Below are 21,159 nucleotides of genomic sequence, written 5' to 3'. Positions count from 1 at the left end.
GCCCTGGAAGAACTGAGCTGCTGGCCTCCCTCAATGAGTGCTCTTCCCAAATAGAAACAGACGCGTTCTAACAGAGGCCCTGCATCCTGCATGGATGTTTGGTCCAGGGCCCGCCCAGCTACTTTCCGATCTGAGCACAGGGGTGACAGGGAAGCACTTTTAAAGGAGTCTTGATATTCAAGGCTTAGGAACCTTAGCCTTTCCAAACTAGCAGAAGGAGGGGTGAGAAGTCAAGAGCTCAGCCCCTAAGATTCCTAAGCATAGGGAGGGGACACTCTGTGACATCCACGGCCACCCTCCCTTGCCCATCTGATGGCCAGCGCTAGGAGAGGGAAGGCCCCTCAACACCAGCACCAAGGGCCAAGTGTCCTCACTCACTGGCTGAACCCCCACCTCCACCTTGGGTTTGTCAGTCTTCCCCATAGAACATGGTGAGTCAGGGATTAGTTTATAACAACTATAAATATACTCAGTTCAACTTAAAAAAAATTGTTATTTTAAAACCTAAGATTTTTAAAAGCTGAAAAATAACTGGCCCGAAGCTGGTTCTGGAAAGGTGGTTTGCAGCAGCCTTTGCTGTCTGCCCTGAGGATGGAGACGGCCCAGGTGAAGTGAGCGGTCCCAGTCAGGGTCCCCCTGGGATCCCCAGGCCAGCTCCCTGGGTGGCCCTCTACTCAGGAGGCACCCAATGGCACCTTGTTGGTGAGAAGCCCACAGAGACCCACTCTGGACAGGAGAGGGCGGGGGAGCTCTGGGCTGACCGACCACCGCCCCTCAACCATGGCAGCGAGGGAGCTGGGGGGTCAGAAATCTGCTTCAGGGATTGAAGGCAACTCAGCATCCACTCGGGACTGCGTTCTGGGAATTGTCAGAGTGGGGGATAGGCCCGCCAGGAATCAAGGAGGAGCCTCAAACCAGCTCCTGACATAACACGTGCAGCAGGGCGACTTAAAGCATATGAACGGTTCCATTCCCACTCCCCTCATCCTCGAGTAAGAAAGTGGCCGTGCAGAACGGTGGTTAGAGCAGGACCCCCGGACCCAGGTGCCAGGCACACGTTCCTACCCCACCAATTCCCAGAGCTGTGGGTGTGAGTGAGACACTCCACTGCTCTGCATCTGGAAAACGGAGATGTTGATAGGAGCACACATCTCAGGGCTACTGGGAGAGTCAATGAGGGGATACATGCAAACCACTGGCCCACAACTGCCCGCACACAGAGCACTAACAAGATGTGTCAGCTCTGTCGTCACCACTGCACTCAACACCTGCCCTGGGGCAGCCGGGGCTGCCTGGGAGCCGGAGCCAAAGCCCGGACCCGACCCATGAGGACATCTCGGGAGGGCTTCCAGGAGAGGGATGGTCACGGACAGCCCACCCTGAGCTGCTTGCTGGACTGACACAGGGGGCACTGGATCCAGAGCCCAGGGTCCCAGCCAGGCCCCTACTCCACAGGGAGCCTGAGAAAAGACATTGGGTTTTTTCCTTTTTCTCTGAGACGTTGTGCTCTGCAAGAAGAGCGCGCAAAGTTATAGCTCAGAAAAGGAAGCAATCCTTCCCACCCCCAGCTCAGCCTCTCGTCTGGGCCACCTCTGAGGCGGCCCTGCCAGACACTCAGCCTTCCTGAGGGAGACCAGGCTCCCGGCTTCAGTGACTATGGGCTCCACGGCATAGTTTCGGGGAACAAAGGGAACTTCTGGTGTCCGGCTGAGATAGGAAGGGGAGTCGCCAGGGGGACCCGGCTGTCCCGTGCACCTCAATTCTCGGAGCCACCCACTGCCTGGTGTCTGAAAGAGAGCGGGGATGGGGCCAATGGGTGCATCAGAGACACGCCTTCTTGGACGCAAACTTGCAAAGAGCTCTCCCCACAGGGCCGTGTCCGGAGCGGAGCTGAGGAAGCAGGCGACACTCAGTTGAGCGCCCCGGGTTTAAGCCATGCAGCCCCCTCTTCCCCGAGACAAAGATCTACGTACAGTTTCCAACTCTAGCACGGCCTGGGCAGCAGGGAGCGTCTCCCCCGGGGGCCTGAACACTCACCAGGAAGCGGACATCGTCAAAGCCATTGAGAAGCAGCCTGCTCTCATACTGCTGCAGCCCCACGGCCTCCAGCCACTCCCCGACGCTCTGCTCCGGCGGCCGCGAACCTGACGAGAGAGGAATCGGCAGACGCTTGAAAAGGGAAAAACCATTGAGGCGGTAGCAGCGGCACTCAGAGGAAGACAGATGGCACTGCCACATCATAGTCATTACCATAAAGCAGCCACACTCCGTACTAGAGGAGGGAGAGTGGTGGCCCTGCGGCCCCTCCTCAGTGGGTGCACCAAGGGCACCGGGCGGCCACGGCCCACTCACGCACCCCCCTGGGTCCTGCTGCTCCGGGGCCTCGCAGCACCTGCACGGCCGCTGCCCGGGGACCAGGGGAGCCAAGCCCCAACGCTCTCCGGGTCGGCGTTCGTCCGCCTCCTCGGAGGTATTTCAGAAAGTCTGTCCCCACGGGCACCAGAAGGGGCCGGGGACGAGGGACAAGTCCCACGACCTTGCAGCACAGGCCAGTCAGGGGCGAGCGCGCCTCTTCATGCAGTGGAGGGACACAGACACAGCGACCACAGCGAGGACTCCGTTCACGGTCACGGGGAGCCAGCGCATGCAACACAAGCAGCAGGAACCCGGCACGGGGAGAAAGGAGACTTTTACTTGTCTTTCCCCAGCAGTCCCGGAACAAGCAAACCATGGCCACCGGCACTTCGTGCTCAGAGGCTCAAGTCGGGGTGGTGCGTGCGGGCGGGTGCGCGCGCGCGCGCATGGGCCGGAGCTCCGGCCGGGAGCCGGGTCCCCAGCTAGACTCCGGCTGCCGGCGAGCGGGGCGTCTCCCCGGCCAGGCCGCTGTCCGCGGGGCCGCCTTCCCGGGCGGGGCTGTGTGGCGGGGGCTGGGCGTTCATCGTCCTCTTCCGACGGTGGCTGGCTGCTCCCGTGACTGGCCTGCCTGCTCGGCTGGAAAGCAGGCGGGCAGATCCAGTTCTTGGCTAAAGAAGACAAAGCCCAGCCCAATAAAGGGGAGAGAAAGGAAGCGGTCCTCCGTCAGCTGAGCTGTGGTGGCTCAAGTCTATTCCCATTCTGCGCTGCTCTCTCTTTGGCTGAGTGATAAAGACAGCAACTGTCTTCCCAGGGTCTCCGGAGCTTGCTGTCCTCCTCTGAGGATGAGCAGGGAGGGGAGGAGATGCATTTGCTCCGCTCCTCAGGTAGGACAGGGGAGCATGCTGGTGCAGGGAGGAAAAAAGTTCAGCCCTTCCGGGCAGACCTTGGATGTTCTGAGCTGAACGCCTTAACCCCACCTACTTCTCCAGTTCTCGTGGGCAAGAACAGATAAAAGAAGAAAAAAGGAAAAAGGGAAGAAGAGGTGCAAGGAAGGAAAAAGAAGAACCAACTATAAAAACATCACCTCCGGAGAACTCTTGACACGGTGAAAGTCATTATGCTGTTCCCAGCACTTTCTGCCCCTCGGGGCAGGCCAAGGCCAAGTGGCTTGGTTGTCTAGGAGACCCTGGTGACCCACTGTCCCAGGGTCCCCCTCTCCTCTGTCCTCTGCTGAACAGATGGTGGTCAGGGTCCCAATGCACACTGCAGCAGCACTGCGAGATGCTGAGTCTGGGGGCTGCTTGAGCTCCCCTGCCCTGGAGTGGGGCCGTCTGTTCCAGGAACCTAAGTGGCGGGCTCTTGTATGCCCTTGATGTCAAGTGTCCCCCGGCTGCTGATTCATTCCTGCTCGTAATCCCCCGGCTGGGCAGCCATGGTCCGGCCTGCTGCTGGTGGATGTGTGCGCGTCCAGAACCGCAGCAGAATGCTTTGTCTAAAGGCTCCTGGGCTCTCACGCTGCCTGCTGCCGGCTCCACAGTCCTTGCTCGCTCTCATAACGTCTGGCCCTCCCCCCCTCCTCCCCTGCCCACCCTCCTCCCTTCCACACTCAGGAAAATACATCAGGGATCGGACATCGCAGCAGAAGCTGCTGCTTCTGCCACCGAGGGAGAAGGAGACAGCAGCACCAGCATCGGAGCAAAAGGACAGATTTTCCAATATCTGCTGTTGCCTAATACACACGCGTACAAAAGGCAGAGATGGCCAAACTTTACCCCCAGCTCCAGGGGCTGGAAACAGCTTATCAGGGAGAATAGAGAAGGAACAGTTCTGTAGTTTTGGCCAATAGTTTCTAGGACAGCCAGAGAGGGGACAGAGGAGGGACACTGTCCTGAGGGCACAGCCCAAGGGTTAAGTGACCCCCGCCCCCACTTCAGGAATGATTGTGCCTCTGCCAGGCAGATAAGCCGCACAGTATCACAAAAACAGATGACAAAATAAGGACGTTATAACTGATAGTCCTCAGATGAGCGCACCAAACAACTTGGGAAGAGACTTCTCTCCAGGCCGTCAGAGCCCAGCAGAGAAGTGCCAGGCCCAGGGCAGGCCATTCACTCTCTGGCGGAGGAGGACATGGGAGGAGAGGTACCAAGGACAAGGGGAAACGAGGACCAAACCCCCAGTACAGCTGAGGAGACAAAAACGGTAACATGTACAGAGACACAAACCCAGGGACCACGTGTCACCCTGTAAACGTGCTGGGAGGCACCTGCATCCCAACAGGCTGTTGGTGGCCCTGGTGAAGAAGGGGCTCTGTGTGCTGGGAGATCAGGCCCCTAGAGGAGCCTGCATTTAACAGCTACTCAACAGCTAAACGGCTGGCTTCAGCAAGAGAAAATCAAGCGTTCTCTTCTGCTGGCTAGACAGAACAGGTCTTTGATGACAGCAGCCAGAGTGGCCCAGGCCAGGCGGAAGGCTCGCCCTCCCTGGACTCCACAGTGGGATGAGTTGTAAAACATGCTTGTTGAGGATACGGGTAACCAGCTCCAGAGCTGGCCACTCGGAGGCCCACAGCCCAAAAGAGGAGTGAGATTCAAGTGCCATATTGGGGCACTTCAGGACACAACCCTCTGCAAAACCAGTCACACCAGGCAATCCCATGCTTAGTTAAGGGCTGCTGGCTGGCACGCCTGCTCCTCCTCCCAGGATGGCAACCCCACAGCCCAGGTCTCTTCACCTAGATCCAGAAGCCCAAGGACAACATGAACTCTGACAATGATCATTCAGAATAAACAAGAAATCTGCTCTGGTCTGAGTGGAAGGCTGGTGTTCCCCGAGGTCCTGGGGAGAGCCCCCTCCTGACCCATCAGACAGAAGACAGAGGTCACAGGCAGGCCTGAGCCCACGCTCTCCATCCTTCACAGCCTGGCCGCCACGCGGATACTGCGAGCTGGGACTCCGCAGCACGGGTGGACGCACCCTCTGCTCATGGCCACCTTCCCGTGCCCGCCCTCGACTTTCCTAAGCTGGGGTATGGAGGATGGCTCAACTCAATGCTGCTGAAACAAAACTGTGTGTTGGGATCCCGAAACCTAGGGGGGGAGCTGGACCAGCTCCTGCCATTCACATAAGTTCGTGGGGGGCGAGGATTGGAAAGTGGGGCCCACAGGGCAAGGAAAGGGCTCAGTGTCACCAGCTCCAAGGAAGGGCTCTTCCAGAAGAGTGTTTTCCAGAAGGGCTGCCACATCTCCTGTTTTATCAAAGCCAGGAGGTAATGGCCTGATTCTGCCCCAATCTCTCAAGCACATGCAACTGATATAGGCTCCTCAGATGCAGAGGGGTACAGGGCAGCAGAAAGCAGCCTCAAAAAAGCTGACTGCATCAGACCCATACCTGCTGCCCCTAAAGCACATGGCAACAGTGTTTGTCTCGGTCCCGAACATCTATTCCCAACAAACACATGCTCTTGGTAAAAGCCTGCAAACCAGGACAGAAGGAAAGCTCCCCAGACTGCGTGTAGGCAAGTGCCTGGAAAGAGAGCCACAAACTCTTAGCCAGAAGAGCCACTTGTGCAGACCCTCAGCATAATCCAAGACTGGCAAAGATGAACCCAACCCAACCGGACCCTCTCTGCTAGAGCCCAGGGAAACAGGGCTGAAGGGAGGGTGTCTCCAGGACCGCAGTGGGAAAAAGTGTGGAGGGAGACAAGGCAGGGGGGCAGACGCCCCTCCTCTCCAGGTTTGTCGATATGAGAAAGTAATCATTTCCTGGAGAAAAATGAGCATAACTACTATTTACTGAGTACCTCTTTAGCTCAAGTGTTTGTATATATTACTCATTCTTAACAAACATAAGAGAGAAGTACTATATCCAAATGTTGCAGATGGGAAACTGCGGGCTCGGAGGGAGTAAGCGACTCGCCCTGGACACATAGGTATCTAGAATCAGGATTTGAACCAGGGCTGCGGCTCCAGAGCCCATGCTCTCTCCACAAGCCCCATGGCCTCAGCAGCAACTTTATCCCTGACGTGCATACTTGCCCCCATCCCTCAGACTTCCTGCCAGGGCCAGAGGCCCATGGAGGAACTAGAGGTGTCACTCAGGGCTTACAGGTCAATCCTGGATGGAGCCTCCTAAGTGAACAAGGAAGCCACCCCTTCAGGGCAGAGAGGCACTTCCCCAATAAGGGGAAGTGGCCAGGGTCCCAAGCTGCTTTCAGCCCAGATGCACTGGTGGCAGTTCTGTCTTCAGATGCTTGGGGGAGGGGGTGCAACAGGTGCTCTGGGATGCACCTTTAAGATGTCACCTCACCTGAGCAAGTAACACAACCATAATTCTATTACCAAGAAAAACAGCTCAGGTATGGCCTCCCTAGTTCCTTTGTTTCAAGGAAAGGAAATGGAGGCAGGCCTCACCTGTAGGGCTTTGAGATGAAAAGAATACCCCAAGTAACAGTGATCTGAAGTAAGAATGATGAGTGTCTAAGTAAATGGAAAAGTGGAGAAACAGACACAAGGAGGAAACAGCAGAGCCAACCCTTCCAGGCGATGCAGGCTAAACAGTCCAACCCAGCGCTCTGCCGCTGCCACAGATCAGGTGAACGAAAGCCACGTGCCCATGAAGAGGTAGTGCCAGAGCCGCCTGGGAAGCTGGGAGACCAACACGAGGAGCACTCCACATTAAGCCAATCAGAGAAAGCCTACATTTATGAAAACAATGATGAATAAGTGACAATCGTTCACTTTTTATAAAAGGGCTTCCTAATAGACAGCCTAAAATTCAATTTGTATGTTTTCCCCTCCACTATGTAAAAGGAGTCATGGCTCCTAAAGTAAGAGCTAGATGGGCTGTGTGGACACATGAGATTCCAAATTGTAAGAGAGTGACGTGGTATGAGGCTGACTTCTCTCACCCCCCAAATGTCTGTCTTCTGCGTCAGAGAAAAACCTGAGCTAGAAGGGACCCAGAGGGTGGTGCTCCATGGGGAAAACGGCTGCTTGGTACCATACCTGAGATCTTCTGTTGTTCCTGAGAAAAGTCGATCCCTTCTCCAATAGAGCTCATGATCTTCTCAATCTGAGATGGAAGAAAAGAGGAACAAAAAGGAAAGGCTGTCAGGCTCGAGTCAAACATCGCCAGCTCACCGTCAGCGCACACACCAGGGTAGGCCTCCGAGTCTCTTCCAGACGATTCCAAGGTCCAGCACCAACCTGCAAGGTTTCAGAGCTCACGGTGCTCAGATCAAGAAAGGCTTTTCTCTGGCCACAGCCCTGTAGGGTCTAAAGATGAGCTCTGAAGGGAGTGAGCGGGTAACAATCGGAGCTCAGCTGCTGGAAACGCCCAAGAGCCTCCCTTCCAAGGCAATTTATATGTCAGTCCCCCCACCCTCCAGCTCTTCCAGACCCAGCGTAAACTGGGCAGAGGGTGCAAGAGCAGGCCAGTGCTGGCACCCTTCACTGCTCATGCTAGAATCTAAATTCCATGAGGGCAGAGGCTTTGCCAGCTTTGTTCCATGCTATACCCCCAGCGCCTAGAGCAGTGCCTGGCAATTCATAAGCGTTCAACAGATAATTGCTATTGCATGACTGCCAGCTCTGAGGGGTGGAGGCATTTTCTAGAGCACCTGAATGGACACATAACGCTGAATGGAGGATCATTTGATCCCTGGAGGCCGTCAGTCCTGGATGCAGCTCTGCATTCAGGGGAGAAGAGGTGCAGATACTTGTCCTTCCTCTGGACCACAGCAGAGAGAGCTGGTCTCAAAGCATCCAAATGTCTCCAGCATTGCCCCCTGTATGGACCACCTGTCCCAGCCATCTGGCTTTGGTCACCCTGGGCCAGATCTAAGCCCCCTGCTCCTGGAAACCTGGCTAGGGGCAGGCCCAGACAGCGAGGAGGAGCCTCCCCCCCAATGCCAATTGGGTTGCAGTGATAATGAGCTCATTCACTGCTCTTTTTCCAAAGAAAGGAAAAGAGGACCTTTTGTACCAGGGCTTGGATGTTTCTTCCTCTAAGCGAAAGTAAGGAGCCTCAGGTCTGACAGTCAGAAAAATAACAGCTCTCCAGCCAGCCTCCAGCTGGCAGGCAAAGGCAGCACATTTGACACCCGGCAGAACAACACAGGGTAAGCACCACCTCTCCCCTGGCAGCCGGGAGCACAGGAAGGTCTTTTCCTCTAGCAGTCACCTAACTGCTTGTCAATGCACACTGCGAACTCCATCCCTGAGCTCAGCAAAAGCAAAGGAAACAATACATCTGAGCCGTGCAGCAAACGGAGGGTGTGCCTCGACTTATCGGCCGGCAGCCCAGAGGCCGGCATCAGAAGCAGGCAGTGCCTCAGCAGGTCTGCAGTGCCCCTTAAAGAAAAGGCCTCCCTCCCTCCAGCCCTCCCCAGAGCATCCCTTTCTCTGGCCCTGCCCATTTCAGGTGCAACACGGCAACGACCCAGCCAGCCAGGAGGGTACTTCCCCCCCACCCCCGCAACGCCGCAGTGCTGTATCCATAAAATCGGGGGTGGATACTGCCTCCCATAAAGGACTGTGTGGATTAAAAGTATCATGTACATAGGCATCTGGCCGAAGACCTGGCTCACAGTAGATGCTCAATAAAAGGTTAGCTTGCTTCCCACTCCCCCTGTTGTCCACAGTGCTCCGACCTAGTAAAACTTATTTTTAAAGTTTTAAAACATATTTTTACTTATATTTATTTTTTGACAATACATCCACACGATTCAAAACTCAAAACAGGCAAAAGGTTATTCAGAGAAAAGTCTCCTTCCTACTCCCGTCTCCCAGCTGCCTATAGTTCTTCTCTCTGGAGGCAACCAGTATAACCAGTTTCTCAAGTATCCCTCAGATCTATTTGCAATTAAGCAAATATATGAATGTATTCCACCACCCCACATACTGATATGCTGTTCTGCATCTTGGTTTTTCCACTTAATAATGCATCTTGGAGGTCTTGCCACAGTTCATAACATTTTTTTTTTTTAATGGATGAGGTATAGTCATCCTGTGTAAGGCTATATGATAATTTATTGAACCAGTCTTTGGACAGGCATGTGTGGAGTTTCCAATCTTTTCTCATTCTAAACAGTGCTACAATGAATACTGTTTCACATACATCTTTGAACCCAGGTGCAAGGATATCTTTAAGATATCCTAGTGATCTCTTGAGAGTCCTTCCAGGCACAGAATCTTGAGTTAGCAGCAGGGACCTCACAGGTCATATAATCCCAACTCCCACGCCATGTCCAATTCTGCTAAAGACCTTCCAGAGATGGGGCACTTGCTAACTCTCCCAGTCAGTTCACCCTATTTGCATAAAGCGCCAAGTTATAACGTTTGTCTTTCTACAGATTTAAACATTTTTTCTAACTTCATCTCCTCTTCCACAGGAAAGGTTTAGGGATATGTGAAGACAGCTCTTACCTTCCAGATAAACTCTCCCCCACCACCAGGCTGCAAGGCCCAACCTGGCATTAAATGACACATCAGTCATTACATTCAGATTTCAGAAGCCTCAAAGCTGGGCAACTAGCAGGCACTCCACAGGTATCTGTGTGCCTTCTTTTTCTTTTCTGCATTTACAGGAGAAAAGTAGGGTGCTTAAGGTGAGGAAACGTTTTCTTACATGGGGGGTTGGGTCCTTATCCCTGGAATGGCTCTACCAGCCTTTGGATGCCTCCTCCAGGCCAAAGTGGGTAAATGTGGGAGAATCACCACTGCAAGCACCAGGACAGATGGAATCAAGCATGTTTTATCTGCCATTCTTCCCCCTGGGCCTGGCTCATGGTAAAAGAGGCAACTGACAGACAGACAGACCAAGAGCAGTTTACATTTACTTAGAGCCAACAATGAAAAGCTGTTTTCCCAAGGCCACACAGAGTGTCAGGGTGGGAAAAACTGAAATGGAAGGTGACTCCAAGATGTCTTTTGAAATAAAGTCAAGCCCTACATTATATATTTCATTATCATCATAATCACCTAACACCCAAAGCCCTGGCTGGCCTGTCCAATCAGTATCTCCTGGCTGCTCAACCCATGACATTTTGCCAAACGACCTTTGGAAGTCAGAGTGAGCAGAGGTGGACACGCTGCTGCTCCTCTGCTGCTGCGGCTTCTCTGCTCCGTTCCCTCCTGCTTGCCCCAGGGGTCACCCTCAGGTGAAAAGCTCAGCTTCCACAGCCCCCTGGGTGCTTCAGCCTGCAGGCCAGCTGGGAACTGCTAGCCGGGGAACTCTCAGAACCAATGTCATCCAAACTAGAAAGTGTGTTTTGTTTTCTGTGAACGGCAGTAGCCAAGTCCAGCTGAGAAGATTCTAGTTTATAGAGGAACTGAGAGCTCTCCAACAGCTTGCAACCCGGGACCCCTTCCAGCCTTGGTGGAAGCACAGGGCTAGGAGGGAAGTGGCAGTGAAGCGGGCCTGCGCGGGCAGAGACTGGCAGGTCCCCACCCAGCCCCTCAGCCAGTCCGTGGACACAGGGAGGAGCGGGACCTCATCACCTCCCCCTGCCACACCCCGGGGGCCCAGAACCAGCGAAGGGGGAATATGGTCATTTCAGTCTAGACACAGAGGAGCGGTCATAGGAGACAGATACCGTTCTGATCTACACACTTCGTGTAGTTTAACCATTTAGGCTTGAGTTAAAAAACAATTTGATTAGGCTGCTTTCCCAGAAACATTCTGCATCTCAGGGGAATGTCAGGGGAAGATGCAGGTGGAATGTAGCAGAAGGGAACAGTTCAACATTCTCTTCTTCTTCTATTGTTTGGGATCCATGACATTTTTGGAGAGAGATGGGAAATGGCCATGCTTTAATACTGTACTTCAGGACTTCCCTGACGGTCCAGTGGTTGAGACTTTGCCTTCCAATGCAGGGGGTGCGGGTTGGATCCTGGTAGGTGAGCTGGGGTCCTGCATGCCTCGGGGCCAAATAACCAAAACAGCACAGAACAGAAGCAGTATTGTGGCAAATTCAATAAAGACTTTAAAAAATGGTCCACATCAAAAAATCTTTAAAAAAAAAAATACTGTGCTTCACATGAACTCTATAGAGAGCTCAGCTCACATTTGTGTTTAGTAAAGTAAAGCCTGAAAGTTATCACCATAATGGACTATCTATTCAAAAAATGCTTGGAAATATTCCATTTTCAGCAAGTATTCAGAATTATTCCATTCAGACTTTTTTTTTCCCCCCTACCAGGGCTATATAAAATGTGTTCCCTGTATGGCTAAAAACAGAACCAAAACCAAACACTAGGAATCCTGCCACTAAGGCCCTCTCCCATCTGCTTGTTAGGAACACAGGATCCCGGATGCCCACAGGCTGGCAACGGGAAGTGACATTCTATATCCAGAGAGGCTCCACTCCGGTCACCATAACCTGGCTGCCAGGAGCAACTCAGATCATACTAGGCTTTTCCATGGACACTGGGAGTCACGGGGGCAGGGGGGAGAAGACAGCTGCTGCGCGGAGAAATACCTCCCTAGGTTCTGATGGGTCTTCTGTGCCCCAGGAAGTGCGCTGGATAAAGGCGGTCCAAGGAGAACCACAGCCTCGGTGCAACATGGCTCTGAGGCCCGTGGGGAGCCTCCCTCCTAGGAGGTGGTACGAGTGAGAAGCAATGGGCATTTTCAGGGGCTCTCACTGCAAAAACATCAGGGGAACAGGAATCAGTCTGGTTATAAGCTGAGGCCTGAGAGGAGAAAGGGAAAGAGATTGCCTTTCTCCAACCTTCTTTTGGGGCAAATGGGAACCTGAAGGGAGATGTTTCTGGAATTGATTGGCAACTGAATTTGGTGCCTGACGTCAGACACTCTCCCCCACCCCCTTTTGCTGCCTGCGGAGCTATTAGCCCCCGAGGACCCTGCCACCAGATGGAAAACACACCAGTCCCGTTGGGCCTGTACCACCAGGGCTGGAGACACCGTCTATCTCTCCTTCTCTACCCCCAACAATTAATACTTTACTGTGCTTGCACTGTAACTTCCCAATTAGCTGTTTTATGGTGTGTCCCAGAGATACTATAGGACCAATAAAGGTAAGATCCCTGTTTCATACTGTTTCTTTAAGAGGCCACATGGTGACTTGCACAGAGCTGGCACGTGGAGGGGCCGGGTAACAAACAAGTTACCATTTGTTAAATGCCCAGGCCAGGCTAGTCACCTCACTGATACAGTAAGAGGGGAAAGGTAGCCAACACTCTCAACCCCAGTATGGATTCTCTAACTCCCCTTCCCTCCTCATTTTTATCTTTTTCCTACCTCCCTGGGTTGCTGGCACAGTGACCTCACACCCCACGACTACCAGCTGGCCCTTTCTCTCAACAGTCCCTCAGAGCCTCGACTCACTGCCAAGAAAACGTGTCATCTCATTTTTCAGGTGAGGATGCTGAAGCACTACCCCACAGCTAGACGCCCAGCAGCCAGCTGATGGCACTGCTCTCAGTGGGGGGAGCCGAGCCTGCCCTCTGGCGGGGACCAGGGAGGCAGACCCTTTCCCCCGACCCCCCCCACCCGGGGGCCAGACAGCCCGGCTTGGACAGCACCCCCCATTCCCAGGAGCACAGGCCGAGCCCTCGCCTCCTCGACCTCCCCAGAGGCCCCGAGCCCCTGCCCTCAGGTGACCGACGACACTGGAGGTGGCCCCTTGGCTGTGCAAGGCACCCTGACGCTGCTGACGCTGCCTCCCAGGCCCAGCGAGCACATAAGAATTCATCACCATCTCTATCTTCTGCGGCTCAGCGGCCGACAGGCACTCCTCAGCCTAGAGTGGGCTTTGATTCCCCACATTTGAAAAAGGGTCACCGACCAGGGTCTGAGTTATTTGTTCCCTCTCCCCACATACTGAGTTGCACAAGGCCTGGGGAAAGACAAAGATGGATTGAAGTAAATTATTTGTCCTGATTTTCTAACCTTGTCAACTGCATTTATAGGAGAGGGACGGGGTGGGGGGACGGAAGAAGACAGCAGGGGATGAATACAGATCTGCCAGCGGGCTCAGGGCTGTCCCTTCCGAGGCAGCTCCACTAACAATGAATCACTTCTTTTCCACAGAGCAAGGTTAGTCTCAGTCTCATGGGGCTGGGGGGGGGACCTTGGATCTTTACCATATTTATTGTTGTATCCCCATTTGAATCCCCTTTATGCTGTCACCTTCCTTCTCAATCCCCCTTTTCCTAAGAGACTGGAAGACCACAGAGCTGTTTTGTTTCAAAAGTCTCTGTCCTTCTGTCTCTGACACAGGCTCAAATGAAAGCCCGAGGTGTGCTTGCCCCAGGCTACGCTGGCCGAGATTGGAAGCCCGTGACCTCAGTCTAAGTCTCTAACTCCCCTTCTCCCTCCTCATTTTTATCGTTTCCATACCTCTTGAGTGGCTGATACCGGCGTTGCTCCCCAAAGCATCACACACCCCACAACTACCTGCTGGCCCTTTCCTTGACAGATGCTTGTGCCCCAGACCTGCCACTTGGCAGAAAGTAGACGAGATCTGCCAAGTGACCTTCTCATTCTAGAACAGCCTACTATACAAGCACTCTTTAACTCAAAGCCCCAAGAAACTGCTGAAAGAAGAAAAACAGTTGGGAGACCTAGATTTCAATTAACTTATTATTGCTGCCACGTAACTCTAGGTTATTTGCCAAGTACTGGCTTTAATAAGTGGGACAAGACTCTAAAAGATTAATGAGGATTATGTATTTGGGTTCTAGTCCAATTTACGCAATGTACTTTCTGTCCAGGAGCAGGCTTATTCGGGTGAGGAGGGTAGGAATGCGGAGGAAGCCACTCAGAAAGGCTGCAGTTCTCTCAAACGCTGGGGAACCTGCCTCTTGGTCCTTCTTCAATTTTGCTTTCACCACCAACAATTTCCAAGTAACCTTCCCTTGTTGGTCCTGTTCTTCCACAGCCTGAATTTCACTACAGTGTGCTGCACTGTTAGTATGGCTCTGGATTAAAGTAGCCCAAGGAAAACACCCTAAGCGCCCACTCAGAATTGATTTCCTCAGCAGTGTGGCCAGAGAAAGAAAGGGGTCCTATATCCACTGGCTCCTCAGATTCTGCAGGGGAACACTTGCCTTGTAATATCAGGGGACACAAATGTAGAATTTTGAGTACCAAATTATATATACTTAAGATGTTAAAAAAAATTATATATGCTTGATACAAATACACTACCAGTAACCATCAGATGCGCAGAGACTTCCTGCAGCCTGCCACTCCTAAGTATCTCTGAACTTGTGAAATAGGAAGAAGTTGGATAGATGAAGTTGATAGAGTCCCCCAAATTCATTTTAAAGTACTAGTTAACATCTTTCAGATAAGCCTTACACAAAAGAGCACACACTGCACTGATTCCAGTACGTGCTCTAGTTTATATAAAGGTCTAGAATAGGCAGAACTAATATCCAGGATTGGGAAAATGTCAGAAGAGTAGTTGCTGGGGGGTGGGGAGGGGTAAAGATTGACTGGGAAGGGACTTGAGGGAACTTCCTGTGGTGATAGTAATATTCCTGCATCTTGACAGGAATTTGGGTCACACAAACGTATGCACTTATCAAAACTCAGGGAATGGTAGACTCAAGATTTATGCATTTTATTTGTATAAATCCCCACCCCCAAAACTATAAACAAATACCAAACTCTAAGTAATGACATACATGTTAAAATGTTTAGCGATGAAATGTACTGATGTTTGCAAGTTATTTTGAAATGCATCAAAATATAAAATGGATTTTATTTTATATTTTGATAGGATGGATAGATATGAGATAAAGTACAGCAAAATCTAAACGTAGAATCTAGGCTCTAGGTAGTGAATATATAGGCATTCGCTCACTATTCAAAAGTCTCTTTCAAGTTTTCTGTACATTAGAAGTTTTTCAGAATAAAATACTGGGACAAAAATCTCTTTTAGGATCAAATCCTTTAGAGAATAATAAATGGTAAGATCAATACTGGTTTGAGCTTCATCATTTGTAATGAACTCTGCTCAACATGCTAATAAGCAGAGACATGCCCAATACGCAAAGGAAACAAAGAGAAAGGAATGTGGGAAAGCTGACTTCACCATTATTCTGAGTCACTAAGCTTTCAGGGTTAAGGGCTCTCAGCCCCGCTCCTCTGTGGTGTGGCCTTCTCTATTCTGGAACCCAGGCTAACCCCAGTCTTGACAGTCTGAAAACTCAATTATCAAAGTGTTCCCAGGGATGCACAGGCCCTGGGAAACTGGTTCATATAATCAGACTCAAAGGACACTGATCCCTCTGTGAGTTGCTTTAGCATGACAAGGAGCACATTAGGACATCTGGCTAGTAGGATACATTTGTATCCTCTACAGCACGGTCCCCAACCTTTTTGGCACCAGGGACTGGTTTTGTGGAAAAGAATTTTTCCACAGACTGGGGGTGGGGAGGGGTGGGGGGGTCAGGCAGTAATGGGAGCGATGGGGGAGAAGCAGATGAAGCTTCACTCACTCACCACGGCTTACCTCCTGCTGTGCGGCCCGGTTCCTAACAGGCCATGGCCCAGGGGTTGGGGACCCCTGCTCTACAGCCTGAAATCAATAAAATGGGATCAAATCCACCCTCAGAATACTGCAAGGGAAAGGTGTGTGGACCATGCCAAGAGCTTATTCAATTATCCCTTGGGACTTCCCTGGTGGTCCAGTGGTTAGGAATCCGTCTTGCAATGCAGGGGACTCCGGTTCAACCCCTGGTCGGGGAACTAAAATCCCACATGCCGCAGGGCAACTAAGCCCGCGTGCCTCAAAGAGAGAACCTGCGTGCTGCAGCTACAGAGCTCACACGCCCTGGAGCCCATGCGCCGCGACTAGAGAGAAGCCCACTAGAGAGAAGCCTGTGTGCCGCCACAAAAGACCCTGCATGCCGCAACGAAGATCCCGTGTGCTGCAACTAAGACCCGACGCAGCCAAATAAAAAAAAAATTATCCCTTTCCTACTTCAGGAGGTCATCTTTCCTGAAAATCAAGTACAGGTGCTCACAGCAAGGTACCCTTCTCCTTGGAAAGTACTTGGGATCAACACTGTTAAGACTCCAGCCTTCCAGGGTGGACAGGTTCCAGGGCGAAATTCTCTCAGTCAGGTGCCGTGCACTGAGTACCCCCTGAGTGCCCTCCCGGCGATTCAGTTCATCCTCACAACCAGCTGGGGGGGCAGGGGGGACCTCCCTGGTGGCGCAGTGGTTAAGAATCTGCGTGCCAATGCAGGGCACACAGGTTTGAGCCCTGGTCGGGGACGACCCCACATACTGTGGAGCAACTAAGCCCATGTGCCACAACTACTGAGCCTGTACTCTAGAGCCCACGAGCCACAACTACTGAGCCCATGTGCCGCAACTACTGAAGCTCGCACGCCTAGAGCCCATGCTCCACAACAAGAGAAGCCAGCGCACCGCAACAAAGAGTAGCCCCTTGCTCGTGGCAACTAGAGAAAGCCCGCACACAGCAACGAAGACCCGATGCAGCCAAAGATAAATTAAAAAAAAAAAAGTTCCTCCCACTTTAAAGAAGAGGAAACTAAATATCAGAAAAGTTAAATAACTTTTAACTTCAATAACATGATCACAGGAGTAGAAATATGTGGCCAGTGCCTGATTAATTATCTTCCTAATTCAGCTTATTTAGGGCCTAGCTTCTACTCTAGTAAAGCTCAGAGTAGAATTTCAAATATGTGAGACTGAGGACATTGGAAAGGCAGTGTACACTGATGGAAAGAATGAGAACTTTGAAATAAGAAACCTGAGTTCAAAATCCACTTTAAAAAAAGTCCACTTAATTAGCTGTGGAACCTTGGATAAGTCATGTAACATCTCTTTCAATTTCCCTTTCTATAAAATGTGAAAAAATTCCTTACTCATGCAATCATTGCTACAGGCAAATTACTTGACCTGTCTTCTTAAAGCCTCAGTTTCTTCAAAGGCAAAATGAAGACCTCAACACGAGGTTCCTATAAAGATGTGAGACAGCACATAAAGAGTCTTAGTGAAGTGTTTGGTTCCCAAACAGAGCTCTAATGAGGAATTAATTTATTATGACATGAGTTTGAGCAAGCTCTGCACCACCTAAAAGACATGGGCTTCGCTGGATGACATCACCCTAGAAGGAAAGATAAGGTTATTGCTCCCACAAGCACAGATGGAGAGATCTGCTCCTTATCCAACAGCAGTGTCTGTCTGTCCCTGCTCCTGGGAGATCTGAGGCCCTGCCACATCCCCGGGCCCCAGCAGGAGGTACTAAAGTGCCTTCTTAAATTAAGTCCTTAGAAAACAGGGTTGAGCCTAAAAGTCCTTTAGTTTTCACTCTGTAACCCACTTGAGCAGATGCAAGCCTTCCTTACACGAAGCCCTTGTAAAACCACAGAGGCCAGGAGAAGGAGTCTGCACGGTCCCCCTCCATTGCTCATTTTAGCTTACAGAGCTTAGAAGGGGTTTGCCCTCATGATTCACATTCATCTAGTTCCAAAAGAAACAGAATTCTACCCAAAAAACAAGTTAATCAAAACCCAGATTCCTTTTTTTTTAAAAGGACAGACCAGAGGGAAACGGCTTCCTTCTGGCAGAAAATGTTTGGAACTTGCTGTGTGAACAATAGCGCACTTCCTGGATGCTCAGCTGGAGGCTGCTTCCCCATTCAGGACGAAAGTTTCATGTGAGGGAGGTGACGCCTTTCTACAAGGCGGCTCCTCAGCGGGAGCACAGAGAACCCCGGACAATACCAAACAGAGGAGAGGGAGGAGAGGGGAGGGCTAGAAGCCTGGTGTGGGCACCATTCCCTCACCTTAGAGAAAGCTGGGGAAACAGGCGGAGGCTGTGGAATCCGCACGGTCATCTGTGTCAGGGCGAACACCCACCCTGCAAGCTGTTAACAACTCAGCTGACGGACCCTCAGTAACTAGCCCAACGCCAACCATGTTCACAGAGGGCAGGAGTCTCCCAGGCACACCTGTGGGTCTTCCACTTCCTCCCGCTGAGGGTTCTGCTCATCAAGAACCAGTTGAGATCACTTCCAAAACTGTTTAAGATGGTTGTATTTGTTGATGGAAACAGAAAATTAAACATTACATAAGCGATGAAATAAGTGCAAAAAGCTGTTTCTGTGGCAACCTGGTAGATGCTTTGAAGAGACTCAATAACAGGATCATTTTTTTAAAATGTGCCCTTGAATTGTGTTGTTGGAGAAATAAACCATAAAAATTTCTAAAAGGATTCTGTGCTCAGACTGCTTCACAAGTGGCCAAATTCTAGCTTTACTTTTAAGAAACTCAATCTAGAAGTTTAAATCAATCATGTATTATAGATGTGGTTCATGTAATAAACAGGACAGAGAACTCCAAATTAGCAGGTCCACATGGAAAGAAAAAGCCCCAGCTCCATGGGAACATATGTATATGTATAGCTGATTCACTTTGTTGTAAAGCAGAAACTAACACACCATTGTAAAGCAATTATACCCCAATAAAGATGTTTAAAAAAAAAAAAAAAAAAAAGACTAGCCTGCTCACCTATGCGTTTGGAGTTAAAGTAAAACGTCTGTATCCTTTTTAAAAATGACTTCCTCCTTTAAAAGAGTTTTGTGATTAACCAAACAACCCTAGTCCTGACTGGCCATGTCAAAAGCCTCCTGGAGGAGCTGGCAGCAGTGTCTGATAAGCTCTCGGCCTCTGTTATCAATACCCCAAGCTGTGCACGTAGGAATTCTCAAACCACTTTCATTATCTAATAAGTTTAAACTCCCACAGACACAGAACCCTTCTCTGGCTGCTTTCTCCTAAACAGCCTCTCCGCTGAGGGCTGGAAAACCATCCCAGCCCTTCCTTCTTCCTCATCGTGGCTCCTGTTTGAACAGTGCCTTATACTTTCACTGATCATCACGGCCATGGTCCAGGGCCAAGCAGCCCAGGCTGTGTGATCGCTTCTGGTTACAGAGCCAAGTCATGGGCTCTTACCTGCTATCACCTCAGAGGCCACCTCTCACTAATCAAACTTCCAGCTTCCACTCATTGCATTCGGCAGGTAGTGAACGGGAACCGCCATCAGCCCACCCAGATCTCCAGCTGGGAGCACAGAGACAGAGGGGCATTTCATCTAAGACCTCCACCTGGTCCCCTTACCTTCCCTGGCAGACCATGGGGCAGGGAGGCAAAGCAACTACAGTCCTCCAAGTCTCAGAGATGTGTTCTAAAGCTCAAGAGCATCCAAGGTCATCCTAAACAAAAAACCTGAGCTAGGAACTAGTCTGTACCCTGCCCTAACCCCAATCCCAAAAGGCAGTGCAAAAAACTACAAAAATGGCATCCTTATATCCCCCAAATATAATCATGGAAGATAAGACACATGGAAATACGCCACAGGAGTGGTAGGTACATGGAGGATAATTATTTTCCGGGTGGAAAGCAGAGCTCAGGGGTGCAGACAACAGCGAACTTGAGATGCCTGACCCTGGCTGCAGGCTGATGTGGGGACTACTGCTCAGCCCACCATTCCCACCAACCCACATCCCTACTGCTCCTGAGATCCCATGCCTGGGCCTGGCAGGCCTCTGCCTCCTCTGCAGCCCCCAAATCTTCACCCTATAATTCCTTCCAGGTCCAGCTCTAGTCACCTGTGCTCTTCCACGCCGTGTGGTCTAATATAAAAAAGTATTCCAAGTCAGAACAAGAAGAAGGCTTTACCCTTGGTTTGTAACTTTGGCAAAATACATTAACCTACCTGAACCTTGTCTGTGAACGGGGATGGGAACACCTGCTTCGAGGTACAGGATGGGGATTAGATGCGATAACACAGGGAGAGTGGCTGGCACACAGCAAGTGTTCGATAAGCTCTGGTGCCCTGCCAGCACCCTTTTTGGACTGACTGCATCTGAGGTTTCTGTTTTAGGATCCTTACAGCAGAGGCAGCCTGGCTGTCCCGTACTAACACAAACATGCCCATGTAAATATGGTCCGAGGACTGCGCCCAGTCCTTTGACATAAGTGTACCACGCCTCTTCTGCTTCTTTTGTGCTTCCCACTGGTGCTCCTAGCAGGTACTGAGCGCTGGGCGGGCTTAGTCAATACCCAGTGGAAAACACACAAAGAGCTTTTAAAGTGGTTACACCTTAACCGATTCTTAGGGAGGAATTTGTTTAGGACATAAATCTTCCTTCCATCTGAGATTTTTCCCAAAGAGGAAATGAGAGGAGGAAAGTGGTGGCTTTCCCAGCAGCTATGTGGCATCTTTCCTCCTAAAATTCCTCCAACGGCATCCTCACTGTGTCACTAAGTTCCTGCCAACATCCTCTTGCATATCAGCCCTGTGCTGACCTCAACCACAAGGAACTGTGTTCTTTCCTCTTAAAAAAAATGAAATATTTCCTAAAGTACAAAGAGTATATTTTATAATATTGTAATTTCAACAATAATAAATGACCCATCCACATGCTCACCACCTGGTTCAGGAAATAGAACACGGCCAATTCAACACAGCCTTTCCTGGATCAAGGGCCCCCCCTTCCCTGCCCCTCTGAGGCCACCAGCCTCCTGCATTAAATGCTGTCATCCTCTTGCTTTTCTTTAGAATTTGCCACCCACGTCAGTGCTCCTAAGCAACATGGGCTCCTGTCCCTCTTTCCTGGCCAAGTGGACAGGAGCACAACTCGATGGCCCTGAAGAAACACAACAGGCTCTGAGCCCAGAGCTCAGGGACAGGGCTCCCTTTGGCTGGTGAGGAAATGGGAGGCCACGGAACAGCCCCAGCATTTGAAGACACAGTACTGGTAGAGGGAGAGCAACAAACCCTCGCTTCTCATCA

At 51.1% G+C, this 21,159-nt stretch overlaps 1 protein-coding gene across 9 annotated transcripts in view; it reads right to left on the bottom strand.

The window, feature by feature from the left end:
• ANKS1A (ankyrin repeat and sterile alpha motif domain containing 1A) overlaps window positions 1-21,159 on the bottom strand; it is a 190,953-nt gene that overhangs the window by 24,075 nt on the left and 145,719 nt on the right. For all 9 annotated transcript variants that reach the window (XM_032647518.1, XM_032647519.1, XM_032647520.1 and 6 more), the window contains 2 exons: window positions 7,362-7,428; window positions 2,038-2,144 (listed from right to left, as the gene is read on the bottom strand). In XM_032647518.1, coding sequence (XP_032503409.1) covers window positions 2,038-2,144; window positions 7,362-7,428 — 174 coding nt within the window. The remainder of the gene's footprint in view (window positions 1-2,037; window positions 2,145-7,361; window positions 7,429-21,159) is intronic.

This window comes from Phocoena sinus, chromosome 11 (assembly GCF_008692025.1).
Source record: "Phocoena sinus isolate mPhoSin1 chromosome 11, mPhoSin1.pri, whole genome shotgun sequence".
NCBI classification, from domain to species: domain Eukaryota; kingdom Metazoa; phylum Chordata; class Mammalia; order Artiodactyla; family Phocoenidae; genus Phocoena; species Phocoena sinus.
The sequence above is the reverse complement of the archived record's forward strand: the minus strand, read 5'-3'. Positions and strand labels throughout refer to the sequence as shown.